Source organism: Simochromis diagramma, unplaced genomic scaffold, assembly GCF_900408965.1.
Source record: "Simochromis diagramma unplaced genomic scaffold, fSimDia1.1 OVJJ01000302.1, whole genome shotgun sequence".
Lineage (NCBI taxonomy): Eukaryota > Metazoa > Chordata > Actinopteri > Cichliformes > Cichlidae > Simochromis > Simochromis diagramma.
The window spans coordinates 10299383-10313008 of NW_024386792.1; the positions used below are offsets into that span (position 1 = coordinate 10299383).

General features: G+C 37.0%; 2 protein-coding genes across 3 annotated transcripts; one reads left to right on the plus strand and one right to left on the minus strand.

The window, feature by feature from the left end:
- Positions 1 to 2398: 2398 nt before the first annotated feature.
- LOC120729018 (C-X-C motif chemokine 10-like) lies at positions 2399 to 6070 on the minus strand. Its single transcript, XM_040024370.1, has 4 exons — positions 5818 to 6070; positions 5513 to 5630; positions 5340 to 5426; positions 2399 to 4775 (listed from the first exon to the last, which is right to left on the minus strand). Exons 1-4 carry the CDS (start codon positions 5864 to 5866, stop codon positions 4763 to 4765), a joined length of 267 nt encoding a protein of 88 aa, XP_039880304.1. The 5' UTR covers positions 5867 to 6070; the 3' UTR covers positions 2399 to 4762.
- A 5426-nt stretch (positions 6071 to 11496) lies between these two features.
- LOC120729017 (permeability factor 2-like) lies at positions 11497 to 12809 on the plus strand. Of its 2 annotated transcripts, none has more exons than XM_040024368.1 (4): positions 11497 to 11840; positions 11974 to 12091; positions 12219 to 12305; positions 12442 to 12809. In XM_040024368.1, the coding sequence occupies exons 1-4, from the start codon at positions 11774 to 11776 to the stop codon at positions 12452 to 12454; spliced, it is 285 nt and encodes a 94-aa protein (XP_039880302.1). In that variant the 5' UTR covers positions 11497 to 11773; the 3' UTR covers positions 12455 to 12809. The 2 variants fall into 2 exon arrangements, with proteins under 2 accessions (XP_039880302.1, XP_039880303.1); XM_040024369.1 differs by having other exon boundaries at positions 11550 to 11840; positions 12445 to 12809.
- The last annotated feature ends 817 nt before the right edge of the window (positions 12810 to 13626 follow it).

A 13626-nucleotide genomic window follows, 5' to 3' on the forward strand; every position in this document is an offset into this window, starting at 1 on the left:
CAACAATAACATTTTTAGGTTGTCTAAGTGACTTATATATAACGTTTAACCTGAGTAGCGAAAGTCCGCGGTGATCTGAAAATGATGTGCCGGGAGTTGTGCCGTTCTCGGCGGCTTCAGTGACCCTCGAGCTCCCGGTTAGCTATCGAGCTGGTGGGTAGCAGACGTCTCCGAAAACGTCGAAGCACTTTTGCAAATATGCGATATCTTGATAAACCGAGAAGCTATTTGATGTTTACATACCCACATTCTCGCCTGAAAATATGTTAAGTTTATTTTGTGACCCAGAAAGATTAGTAAGAGTAATTTTAAAACTTAGTAGCGGCCGCCATTGTTGGAAACTGGAGTTTGGCTGGATATGGTGGGCCACGAAGGACACACCCGACCCATCCTTCAAATTCGGGGAAAAGGAGGACGCTGTCACTACCCGATCCGTACCGGAAACCCGATCGGTACCCCGCATGCGCGAAAGGTGTCTACTTCCGGTCGAAGCGTTTTACGATAGTTACAGGTCAGAGTATCTGTTAAGATGTTAAGAATAATAACTATCTCTTAAAATGTTTCCAATAATGAAACATTTCAATATGATGTAGACAAAAACGAAAAATAAAAAGATAGTTATGGATCAGAACTCACCGATCCTTACTGCGCATGTGCAAAGTCGGACCGTACAAATCGGGTCTACCCGATCCGTACCGCGCATGTGCAGGGGTTTTCTTCTTCTTCTGTTCGTTTAATGAGTTTACTCCCCAGTGTACGAGGATACTGCCACGTGCTGACCGAGCGAATGAACCATATTGTAAACTGAATTAGCGTCATTACAAACGTGTGTTAAATTTGATTTAGTGATAGTCGAGTGTGTTTATGCTTGTCTGTGTGGAGAGGATTGATTCGAATAGTGATGATGATGTCCGCTATCACTGTCAATTGTCAGTAAACACTTCATCTGGCTGATGAATCTTCATGTGACATATTACAAAGTCTGTATTATTAACTCTGTAATTAGGCGCCATTCTTCTTATTTTACGGCGTTGTTCAATCGGGGAACGCTCTTTGTTGAGGAGAAAAGCATAAATTTGTTTGTATACGGATTATCCATTGTTTAAATGTCCCGGTAGTCGAAAAGGAGGCAGAGCTGTTGAGAAATGTTAGGAGCTAACTGGGCACTAACCGTATCATTGAAATATATTGAATGTCGCAATGTTGGCAAAGAGAGGAAGTGACGTAAGATTTGCACATGCGGGGTACCGATCGGGTTTCCGGTACGGATCGGGTAGCGACAGTGACAGTCTACGAATTTGGGCAGCTTTCGGCGCGTCGCTGTGACGTAATCGGTCTACAAATGCAGCCTCAGGAGGATGCAGCCCATGAATTTGGACACGACCTGAGTGTTGTGTAACTGTGGTAGTCTTTACTGTGCCTGTCTGTAAATCTTTGTTTCCAATTTATTTGGTGAAAATTTCTAATGTGTCTTCAAATTCAAATTCAAATTTTTATTTGTCACATACACAGTCATACACAGTACGATATGTAGTGAAATGCTTGGACAACTGCTCGTGACCTAAAGAAAACGAAAAAGGAAAAGGCTATGAATAAGATAGGAAATAAATATGAAAAATTAAAAAGGGTAAATTTAACTAGGAGGGAATAAAATATAAATTAAGGTTAAAAATGAAATAACTGTACAACACAAATTAGAATGAAGGGTAAATTTAACTGGGAAAGAATAAGATAAAATATATAAATTAAAGTTGAAAATAAAATAACTGTACAACAAAATACCCAATATAGAACTATATAAGAATGTATGAAGAAATATAAATAAATATATACACAATAACAGCAGCTGTACAAGTATTAACTGGAAATGAAGAATATAATGTCCAGTGTTGTGCAATCCACATTATGTCTTTTGCAGTGCAAATATGCTTAAAGTGATTTAAGTGATGAAGTGAAAACAATGTCCAGAATGTCCAGTGTGTGTGTAAGAACTATATGTGTGGGTCAGTACTGTGTGGTGGTGTGATTGAGAGACCGTATCGCCTGCGGGAAGAAGCTCCTCCTCAGTCTCTTCTTGTGCGTAGGACAGCACAGCGGAGTTCTGTGAGAGTGCTGCTTGGCCAAGTTAGCCGATTCTGTTCGAGAGACTCAGAGGCTCGGGGACTTGGATTAACAGAACTTTCCTTCCAGTGGATTTTGTACATATGGGGCTTTTGAACATAGCACTTTAAGAAAACTTTGCATGTAGCACTATCTGCACCAACACTATAAATAAATTCACTGAACCTTCATTCCTGAGTCCTGGGTTTGAGTCTGGCAAGACAAACCATAACAAAAATAGTCTAAAGTAGTCAAGCACTGTAGAGCAAGTACTAAGGAAAGTGATAAGTAGACAGAATCAGCAGACTGGTCAAATTTATTTATCTCCTGGCATCTCCACTCTACCATCTCAAAACAACCCCGGTCGTCAAACTCTCACTTGATTTATACAGACTTTATACACACCTGAACATCATTAGTCTCTACCATTAAGAAATAGGTTAGACCAAACAATACAATCTAAACAAAGAAACAGGAGTAAGATTATTTATCCAATTGACAAACTCATTTATGCAGCTAAATGGTTTGAAATGTAAAACACTGCATACAGTACAACTCAAGAGGTTACTTTAAAGTAAATAAACAGTACTATACAAAAGGAAAAACCCTTCATTTGGTTGTACCCAGTGATGCAGTTAATGACATCATGACCCACACACGTTTTGGATATAGGACCAGAACAAAGGAACAATCAATGGTAAGTTTAACCAAAGCAACATAAGCAAACATAATTTACCAGAAAGTTATCTGTCAGCAGAAGAAAATTCAAATCACCTGATGGTTCACTACTATTTGCTTTAAAAGCATATGCATGGATGTAAACTGTAACATAATGCTACCACAAACAAAGTTACACCAGCAATGTCAAGGTCAAGCCTACCACTTTTTTTCACAAATACCAGCAAGCAATTTGCATATTTTTTGGTTCAGGCCAGCTTTGTAGCCTTCTAGGAAGAAATCTTTAAAATCTTTTTCTACATGAACTGGGAAACAAGTTGTACATAATGCTCTTTTTTTCAGACCATTTCATTAACAGCACAGCTTCATCTAAAGAGTTTACAGTTCAGGACCCTTTAAAGGCCAGACTTGTAATATTGTGCAAATGGAAATCTCCCATTATTCCTATCACGTTTTTTTCTGAAAATATTCTATTAATGCAATGCTTACCTTTGATTACAGTTGATTCTTGATGTTATACTGTATATATGTTATTTGAAAATTTAATGAAAAGAACAGTCACATTTTGATGAGTACTGAGGTCCAGCTATTTAATGATTTATATCGTGCATGTGACCTACATTTCTTTTTTTTCTTTTCTTTTTTCTTTTTTTACTTTCTAAGCATAATTAAACATAATGGCTGAGAAAGCACTGGGAGACTGAGAACAGGATTGCAACATTATTTACTTTGGCAGTAAATCAACATGATATCCCAGTGTGTTAACATTTGCATGTAAGTCAGTGGGAAAAGTAGGAAAACAGGAGTTAAAGAACCACAGAGAACAGATATGAAGGGAGTAGAGAGTTAGGGCAAGTCAAAGGGGGAATAAAAAGCAGCTGTGTAACTGGGAAGTGGTTAATATTGTGACATTCGGTATGTCAGCATAACTTTCATAGGCTAAGATCAAATATCTGCTGTTGCTTTTGAAATCAGTCCCAAAAAGAGGTGACTGTATTTCCTTTATTCATAAGCCTTTATTCAAAGCAGCAATGATGATTCAAAACAAGCACATAGTACATTTTTTTTATTGTTAACTTTGTTACTGTGTTTAAAACTAAAATACTAGTTGTTCTGCAGTCAGCTCAGAAGAAGCATAAATGACTATGGTTATACACCAGCTAAGGATTTTTCTTGAAAAGGGCACAGTAAAAACTGTTTAATTTTGAAAGAACATAATTGCTTTCAGCTGCTATGTGGTATTCAGTAAATGAGACAATCCTAATGGTATGCATCTTTGTCCAAGAGGTGGCAATCTCCTTCCATTGAAAATATAATCTCACTGTGTGCCATACTCTACATGACACAATCCAAGAAATTCTCCTTTTTGCTTTACCCTGCAATGGACAATATACCTGAATAGACTGTACCTGTCAACCTCTCACCCTATGACATTTTGGGCAGGATTCCAGCCCCACCATGACTCTGCATTGGATAACCAGTTAAGAAAATGGATGAATAGATTTATTTTTCCACAATTTTTTCCTGACATTTCAAAGGCAGCAAAAATGTCCTTGACAAAATGTATGGTATGTAGCACAGCACATGGAACAGTCACACAGTCATATGTGATATACAAACCATTAAATGCCAACTCTTCTAATAAAGTTTTAAACCCATTTCATGACTTGCTATTGTGCTCTGTCCTCATTGCCCACTATCTAGTCCCTCCTTACCGTTAGTTAATAAGGTTTATCCCCACAATCTATTAAATGAACATGTAATGTATATAAGGATATATTTTTAAGGAAATACAAACACAGATAGTTCACATCAATAATAAGAGAACACAGTTAAGTGCTGTAAAGTGAAAACGGGTATAAACAATCCTGCTTCTACACCTTCAAACAAAACCCAGTTTATGTTCTATAACTGCATTCTGTGCTTCTATTTTCCATGTGTCTATCCTCTGTCCATCTTAGCCAAATCAGGGAAGGTATATTCTTCAAGGTGTCTGCCTACAGAAAAGAAAATGTTCATGTTTTAAGGGGAATACTATTTCACTTGGCTCACAGGAAAAAAATGTCAAAAAAATAATCAAAATTTTTTTTGATTAATTTGAATGCAATAAAATGACCAATTGTATTTTTTTATTCTTTCATTAGAACCAACAAAAATGTAGGAGCCACTTCCTGTTAACAAAAGCAAAAACTGGAAGTGACACTCCTAGTGACAAGTTAATCATTAACCATTAACTGTTTTCCTGGTATCGTAAATATTTTCCTGTAATTGTATATGTTAAGGGGAAGTGGGTGCTTTTAATTCCTTTTGTAAGAAATTGAACCTTTTCCTGATCCATGACTAAGCATGCAAACACAATAGCCACACAAGGTTTCCAGTTCACCCTAATGTAAAAAATGAAGGTGGGGTTGTGTTAAAATATGTTTCTCAGTCATTGCAGACATCTTGCTCTCCCTGCTTATCCGGATTCTGAAAAAAGTAATATGCTTCTTGTTTAAATAAGGTTTTATATGCACAGGTATCTACTAACAGTTACCAAAGTACAGTAAAGTTACACTCACGTAATCTTTTTACTTTTAAGCACTTGTTTGACCCATGGAGCATTGGGGTCCAGACAAATCTTTTGCCCCTCCTTCTTGAGAGTAGCACTGCAGGATCAAAGACAGATACGAGACAGCAGATATATGCATATGGTTCAAGTGTTTTATGAGGGCAAATCAATAGAAATACTTACATAATCTCAGTGCTTTTGCAGTAGGAGTTTGCAGGGTAAATCTCCACTGTGCTTATAAAACGTCCAATTGGCCTTTTCTCCTTAAAGAGGCATTGGCATCTAGGACTGATACCTGAGGCTTTTAGATAAGTTAGAGAATGATTTTAGTGTCTGGAGACAAACAAGGTAAGGCAAGCATCTATTGCAGGTTAAAATTCACATGCATGTGACAAAAATGAAAATTCTGTTGCTGCCATTAGGTGTCAAACGCACATTTCTGAGCAATAAATGTTTTGTATTTTCATCAGTTGTTCAGCTATACTTACCTCCATGGATAGTCAGGGAAACCAGGAGTGCTACAACGATGGTAGACATTTCTTCTGCAACTGACTGTAAACTAAACTATCTAAGAGATACGATATATATCTGAAGAATATGATTAGTGAGTAGACTATCAGCTCAGCCCTCTTCTTTGAAAGATTGTGATGAAGTCTGCTCTGCAGACCCCCTTTCTCTCTTTGCTCCCTCTTTCCAATGAACTCTTTTTTTCTTTTTTTCCCCCTCAATAACGACAACTGAAAAAAAAGAATGAGAGAACAGAATAAGAATCACTGCTGTTATTGTACATGCTGCAGCAGCAGGCTTTTGGCAAGGAAATACCTGGACTCTGTCCCAGGATAAGTAAATCGCAAGAGAACTGATTTCCATGGAAAAAGGGGTTTTTTTTGTTCTTAAACCTCTTGAAGCCTTTTTATAGCTTCGTGCCAGTAAATGGTACTAACAAGTTATCTGGAATATGGATATCTGTGCCAAACCAAAAACTTTGTATTTGTCTTTCTTGTTTTTGTATAATTTGTGTTGCATATATGCATAAATAAACATAGATCATAACAGTTTCCCTCTATAAACATAAATAAAACTAGCACAAACCTGTTAATATTCAGCCAGATATATGTGTGAAGGCTTTGCAGATACCAACTTTTCAAACAGAAGGTGCTTATGACAAGCCAGCAGGCTTGCCCTGGCATGACATTAAAGTCAGAGGGATGCGATTTCACATGTGAAATTGTACTTCGGGACCATCCCCCAACAGATATCCCAGATTAAAGTATTCATTGTTTATGGGTGAGAGGTTGTACAATTCTTTATTTGTTCAACATCCTGACGTTTTTCAGACTATCCAGGGGATGTTTACATTTGAGTCTCAATGGGGGCAAGTTATATTGTAAAACTTCATCCCATCAGCTTGCAGAAAGCAAACAATAAACAATTGGCCAACAGCAAGGAAATGATTCAGTCCTTGTTTTCCCAGTTCAGGTTTTCAAGTCTTACCATGAACCTCATGGTAATTTGGGGCTGTTAATGATTTCTTTGAACTGTTATTTTTTCAGGGTGGAATGCTTTGGACGCCATATATCTTTAATTACTTTAAAATTCCAGAATTGGGTGTATAGGATTTTAGATTTTTTTTCTTTGGGGGGGGTTCTCTAATCCACACAGGCTCAAATATATACATACACCCCCACTAATAATTGGTTACATTTTTCCAAGTTGCACCTTAACCAGGTGCTTTTGTGTCCAAGTTTTAAACTATCTGGGTTTTGATTTGAGGTGAAGAATCTTGGAGGTAGTCTTTCTCCTTTATTACTTCATCTAGTTTGTTGTACCAGCTTTAAGCCTTGGTGGTTCCTGGGGTGTTTCTGAACATGCTAACTAATTATCTCTTGTATTCTTCCAGACCTTGAAAAAGTGATGACATATCAGAATAACTTGTACTTATGCACTACTGTTTGAACTGATGATGGAGAGATCTGCAGTTGTTGGCTCCAAGAGACCTTCCCAACTTATCCTTTTCCAGTTTTTATTCAGTTCTTTTTACTTTCCCAATGTTGTGTTGGTCAACCAAATAGGTCCTGTCAAACAAATCCATTTTTAATGCTGGCAAACAGAAACTACAAGTCGCATTTAATCATAATCACTAATCACAAGTTAATAGGCATTGTCCTTGTCAATTTGAAAGACACTGTTGCACTTTCAGCGCCACTTATTAAAATATTTAAGTGAGTGTATGTATATGTTTGATCCTGAATAATTCTGACTCTGTGTGGACTGGACAAAATCAAAAAATAAATTAAAACTTGTTCAATCAAATTTTTTTTAGTAATTAAATATGTACACTGTACAATCACTCCACGCTGGAAAAAGAACAGTTCAAAGAAATCCTTGTTGCCATGACATTCATGTCCATGATGCGTGTATATACACACACTGTATATACTGTGTGTATATATCTTTGAGTCTATGAACAGGAAATAGATTTCCTGCATGTTGTCTTGACTTCTTTCCAAAATATTTCATCTTTCTACATTGCTTTAACAGTGAAAAGGTGCAATGTCAGCATCTATGCATTTAATATACATGTCTACTATACTGATAAAATAACAGTTTAACTTTTTACTGTATTGCACATTTTCAGCATAAATGGAAATACAGTGTTGACAGTAAAAACAGTCTGCACAATTCTAAAGAACTTAAAAGTCAATATTTGGTTTAGGTAAGGTAAACCTTTATTCTTCACACGTCCTCAACTTGCTTAGGCAAGCTTCCTTGCTATTTCTTTTCGTTAATGAAATGACTACAGGCTTCTTGAAGGACATTCAAAGCTCTCCTTTGGATGTTAGCTGCCTTCTTTAAAAGTCTCTGTCAAGGTAATCCCACACTGCTTAAATCATGTTGAAGTCTGGCTTTTCAACCCATGACAGATTATGTTCCATTGTGTGTTTTCTATTCAGTGCCTTTTGTGCATCAATAATGTTTTGACAGTGACGGTGATCACTGACATAGCAATCAGATGAGTTCCAGATGTTAGTGAATGATGGTTTATAATCTGATGTTACTTTTTTGCATTCATAATTAAATGAATTTTGACAAGATTCCCAAACCATGACAAATCTTTCGGCAAGTTTTAGCAGTGGCTGTTGACACTCACTTCACAAGACCTGTTGCCACTGAGTTTGAGTCCAGTTCTTGTATATTTTGGCACAGCAAATTAGCCTTTTCTTCCCGGTTCCCCTCCTTAAAAATGGCTTTTTAACTGCCACACTCCCACTGAAACAATTTCTGATGAGACCTCAGGGAATAAAAGGGACAGATATATCTTGCATTCCCTTTGTCTTTTTTTTTTCGTGATTTCTTCCTCTATTTCTTTAGGGCATGGCTTTCAGTTACTCTTTATCTGCAGTAGATATGTGTAGTTTTTTTAAACCTGGCATGTTTTGTCCTCCACTTAACAAATTTCCTTAATTTTTTGGTGACACTCTCAGCACACTCTAACAGCACACTGAGATATGCCCCAAACCAACTAAAGTCACAGAGCAGGGTCAGTGGATGCTTAGGTGCACAGTACATGATGAGAGAGTTTGGCGTAAAAGAAGTTGACTTGCCTGCACAGAGTCCTGACCTCAACCTGACTGAACACCTTTTGGATGAATTAAAGAGTGGGAGCTAGGCCTTCTCCTCCAACTTCCTTGTCTGACCTCACAAACGCATTTGTGGAACGATGGTCAAAAATTTTCATAAACACAAATAAATTAAACCTTGTGGAATTAAAAATGGGATGCCTCTCAAGTTCATATGTGTGTGAAGGCAGATGAGTGAATAGTTTTGGCAATATACATTTAGTGTATGTGGAGGTGATTGGAGTGGTTTTAATGTTTGAAAATATCTATTTTTTATTATATACTTCACTTAGAATGTGGTAATCTGTAAATGAAAACACACAATTGGTGGGAAAATCAGTGAGCTACATAAAGTTGAAGGTTTACAGACGTTCCTACTATTCATTCTGAGGAAACATGACCATATATGTCATTTTTAAGCACAGTTCATCCCACCCCAGTTGTTGTCAAATCTCAATGAATGTGCCTGCTACCAGCATGCACCAGCATGGCAGCAAGTACTGTAATTCAAGTAGATAGTGAGATGATTCACAAGGACGCAAAAACTGGAATGCTTGCATAAAAGTTAGTAGAGTTTATTCTCACCTCTTAGATACCTACACTAAATGGCACTGCAGTTTCATTCAATATTTGTTTTGTCATTTCAAACCTGGCCATCGTGAGTTGACAGTGTGAGTCATCTTTTAACAATAATTCCAAAATAGGTGTTAAAAATAGTTCATCATTTTCATTATCCCACCTAAAATGGTCTGATTTCATTTATTCCATTTAGGGGAATTTCTTTGCTTCAACTTCTAGCTTTAGGTTCAAGATGGGGCCAACATGAGGTTGTGGAAGTTTTGTTTTGTGAAACATGCTGTTAGGAAAAATTTTGTTATACTTCCTCTTAATTAAAAGTCTAGTTCCTGTATTTTGTGTGTGTGTGTGTGTGTGTGTGTGTGTGTGTACATGTTTAAACATCTTTGTGATAGCAGAAAATGAAAGCATTATGTCAATGAGATGTTCTCACTAATATACGAAAGTACGCTCCTTAAAATAGGTTTTGCTTTGCAAAATGAAATCTTGCATATAACAGTAAAAATATTTTTTTTCTTTGTTGTGTGCAGGAAATATGAAATACTATAAATGCACAGAACTCAAACTCAAGCAATAGACAGTGTTTGGTCACTCATATATGTATAAATATTTCTTTAGGGGAATTTCATGGAGCCAGATGATGTAAACTGTCATTTGATTTCTAACATTTGCTGGTGGTCACATGCCGCATATCATCTTTTCTTCACATGTCTCACTACATATGTTAGTTTTAATTTCAGCATCGTAGTGGTTAACTTAAAAACTTTCCGTTGAGGTCCATCACATGCTCTGTGTTTAACCATAACTGCTTTCCCTTTCTATATAGCGAAGGTGGGTGTGACCACAAAGGAACCATCGGTTAATAGGTTTATAGACCTTTGGTCATTGCATCCAATTTTTCCAAAAATCAATTTTAAAAAACAAAACAAAACAGAAAAAAAATTCATTACAACTAATATGGAAATATCTGTGCCTTTAAATGACAGACTTTTGCCCTCTGAAAGAAAAAAAATCTTTAGTCAGCATTAATTTGTTAAGTGAAGCAACAGTTAAAGTCTTTTTCTCTTGCTCAGACTTCCTTCTGCTTTGTGAGAATGATTGAATCGACGTCATGTCAGCAGACATGTTTGAGCTAGATGAGATTGCATCAGACTCAAGTCCAATAACAACTTTTGGCAGCTCACCCACTGTTGCTTCAGGAAATATCAATCGCATAAGTAATAAACTGACGATCGTGCCTTCCAAAATGACATCAATGTAATCTAGGGTGCATAAAAGCCAAAGGTTCAGTGTCATCAGTTCTGGGAAAGGATTTTCTGTCTCTTTTTAGCATATATGCATTTTTTTTACTATAATGCATATATGGCATGTGTACATGATCAACATATTCACAGTATACCCACTGTTGAAATACAGCAGGTAGTTAGCTTTTCTTCTTAAGGACTGAGTGAAATTAAGTTGGCAGTTAATTACTGAGAAGGCAATTACCATCTCATATGGAAAAGAAATGAAATTCTTTAAGAATAAAAAATACTGTAGCTCTTATAAGACTTGATGAGCGATTGTGATACTACATTTTACTTAGGAATTTAGCCACTTTTGCATTTTTCCCCATTTTCACTTTGTTTTCTATGAAAACTATGCAAATAGGTAACTTTCATGATAACTGAGTATGTGAGAGACATGCCAACAAACGGAGGCTAACATTCATCAACCAGTCATTCAAAAATTACATTCAGGTGTAAATTATATTATATCTGTGAATCAGTCACCACTTGGTCAATCTTTAAGCTTCGTGCAAGAGCTGGTGCAATACAGGAATGCAGACGTAGTTGGTTAATGAAAAAAAAAAAATCTGAAGCATTCCTGTGGCATCAGTCGATTATCACAGAGTTTTAGTCACAGTGTTTTTCCACAAAGGTGATATATGTGACAAATCTTGATAAATCAGACTATTAGAGCCCTCAGTGTGAATTCCCACACCGGGTCTGAAAGTCCACTCTTGCGCAATCTGCAAGAAGTGAGTCATTTTCAGTTGGCTTTAAAAGCTGAGCCTCTTCAGCGCTAGAGTCAAACAGCAGAGCAGCTGAACTGAGAGAAGAGAGGAGACCGGGAGCTGAAAGAAAGACAAACAGACTAGAAGAAAAAACAAACAGCTGTTGCAGTTTAGCGCTTCAGGCTTCATCAGCTTTCAGAAGAACATTGTTATTTTTCGTTGTTAGTTTTTACAGAATTTCTAAAAGGCAAAATGATAAGCAACAGAATCATTGTCAGCTCCATCGTGGTGCTTTTGACCCTGCTGGCCACCTGTGAAGGTATGTTTTTTTTTGTCATTTAATGGCTTAATTTAGCAGTAACAAGCAATTTTATTCATGCTATCCTTTTTCATTGCATTAAATGTTTTCAGCATGCACTTCGTGACCATGTGCAACTGCTTTCTTCTTACAGGCATGGGAGTGGAACTGCACTGCCGTTGCATTCAGACAGAAAGCAAACCTATTGGCCGCCACATCGAGAAGGTGGAGTTGATTCTTCCCAACTCCCACTGCGAGGAGACGGAGATCATGTAAGAGCCAAAGTCTTCTTTCCATCTCAGTAGTGATAATTTTGCTTGATTTTGTCACTGTGATTTGTTGGCTTCAACACGAGTTCTCTATCTAAACTTTAGTTTTTTTCACTGATTTGTGTTGCAGTGCCACACTGAAAAGGACAGGTGAAGAGGTTTGCCTTAATCCTGAGGCCCCCTGGGTCAAGAAAGTGATCAACAAGATCATGTCCAGGTAAGATTTTACCTAAAAGTATGCCAACACAGCAGTCTTTCTTTTAATAGGAAATAGAAACTAAGAAATTATCAAGCAATGTTAAAATCCACTTTTGACACACAAATTAATTCTTCTTTACTGTTTCTTGTCCAAGCAGCAGACCCTGAGCTGAAGAACTGAAGCGACACAAGAGATGTGCTTCATGAACGAGCTGTTTTTTAACCAACAAAAATCACTGAAATCACCGTGTTCCTTTCACGAGATGAATGTCATCATATGCAACTAGCAGTACCACTCGCCTGAAAACCTGTTAAAAATGACAGAATTTTGATTGAAGTGTTTGTATCAAACACCTTATTTTTTTTACTTCAGTATATGTATTCTCCATGTATTCTCCTGTCATGAAGAAAGGGAGGCTACCTATTTCCCTGTGTGTATGTATTTATGTATTTATGATTATAAGTGCTTAAATTGTTTTCTGTATTTATGAAATAAAATGTCAAATAAAATGTCAAATTGAAATAGCTTGTTTGCCCTTTCTTACATTTTATATTGCAAAACTGACAATATCAACAATAGGAGCAGCCAGATATTGTAAATATTCTGTATGGAAAAACACCCATTTGATGATATAGTAACATATATGACATACATTACATATTTTAATAGATTGTTATTACTGATGCATATTGTGTCTAAGTAATTATTTACTGTTGTAACTAGTTATAGTGGACCTACATTAAGTAGTCCACTGATTCCCACTTATGGCATAATACATAATAATCAAGTAATTGGCTTTTTGTCAGACCATGACTAGTTTTTCCTCTTTGGTCCTAAAACTGTAATTTTAGAGGGAACATCTATTATTGATGAGAATGTCATGAGGCCATCTGTCATCTGAAATGTGACAAGGAGATCCACCGATACAATTTTTTTTTTTGTTGGGGTCACAAGACAAAATTACCTCAAAAGTTAATTGACTTCACAGGTATATGTGTTATAATCTGCTTTTCAGGGCATGCTCACTTTTGCCAAACCACATTCTTGCTTTTATCTTTGCCTTTCTACTGAACACATGTCCTTGGATTTTTCTTCCTGTTGTTATTATCTCACTGACCCAGAAGTTCCCATTTTTCATCAGCCCCTCCTGGTTTCTAATCTCTGCTGGCCTGCATGGTAAATGGCCTGTATTTGTATAGCGCTTTATTAGTCCTTAAGGACCCCAAAGCACTTTACACATCCAGTCATCCACCCATTCACACACACTGGTGATGGCAAGCTACATTGTAGCCACAGCCACCCTGGGGCGCACTGACAGAGGCGAGGCTGCCGGACACTC

What these genes read in the sequence shown, in the direction of transcription:
- LOC120729018 (XM_040024370.1), bottom strand. Translation starts at nt 5,866, where the DNA reads ATGTCTACCATCGTTGTAGCACTCCTGGTTTCCCTGACTATCCATGGA. An exon ending in TTCCCTGACTATCCATGGAG is followed by an intron (nt 5,631 to 5,817) that starts GTAAGTATAGCT and finishes CTTATCTAAAAG; the next exon opens with CCTCAGGTATCAGTCCTAGA. An exon ending in TGCAAAAGCACTGAGATTAT is followed by an intron (nt 5,427 to 5,512) that starts GTAAGTATTTCT and finishes TTGATCCTGCAG; the next exon opens with TGCTACTCTCAAGAAGGAGG.
- LOC120729017 (XM_040024368.1), top strand. Translation starts at nt 11,774, where the DNA reads ATGATAAGCAACAGAATCATTGTCAGCTCCATCGTGGTGCTTTTGACC. An exon ending in CCTGCTGGCCACCTGTGAAG is followed by an intron (nt 11,841 to 11,973) that starts GTATGTTTTTTT and finishes TTCTTCTTACAG; the next exon opens with GCATGGGAGTGGAACTGCAC. An exon ending in TGCGAGGAGACGGAGATCAT is followed by an intron (nt 12,092 to 12,218) that starts GTAAGAGCCAAA and finishes TTTGTGTTGCAG; the next exon opens with TGCCACACTGAAAAGGACAG.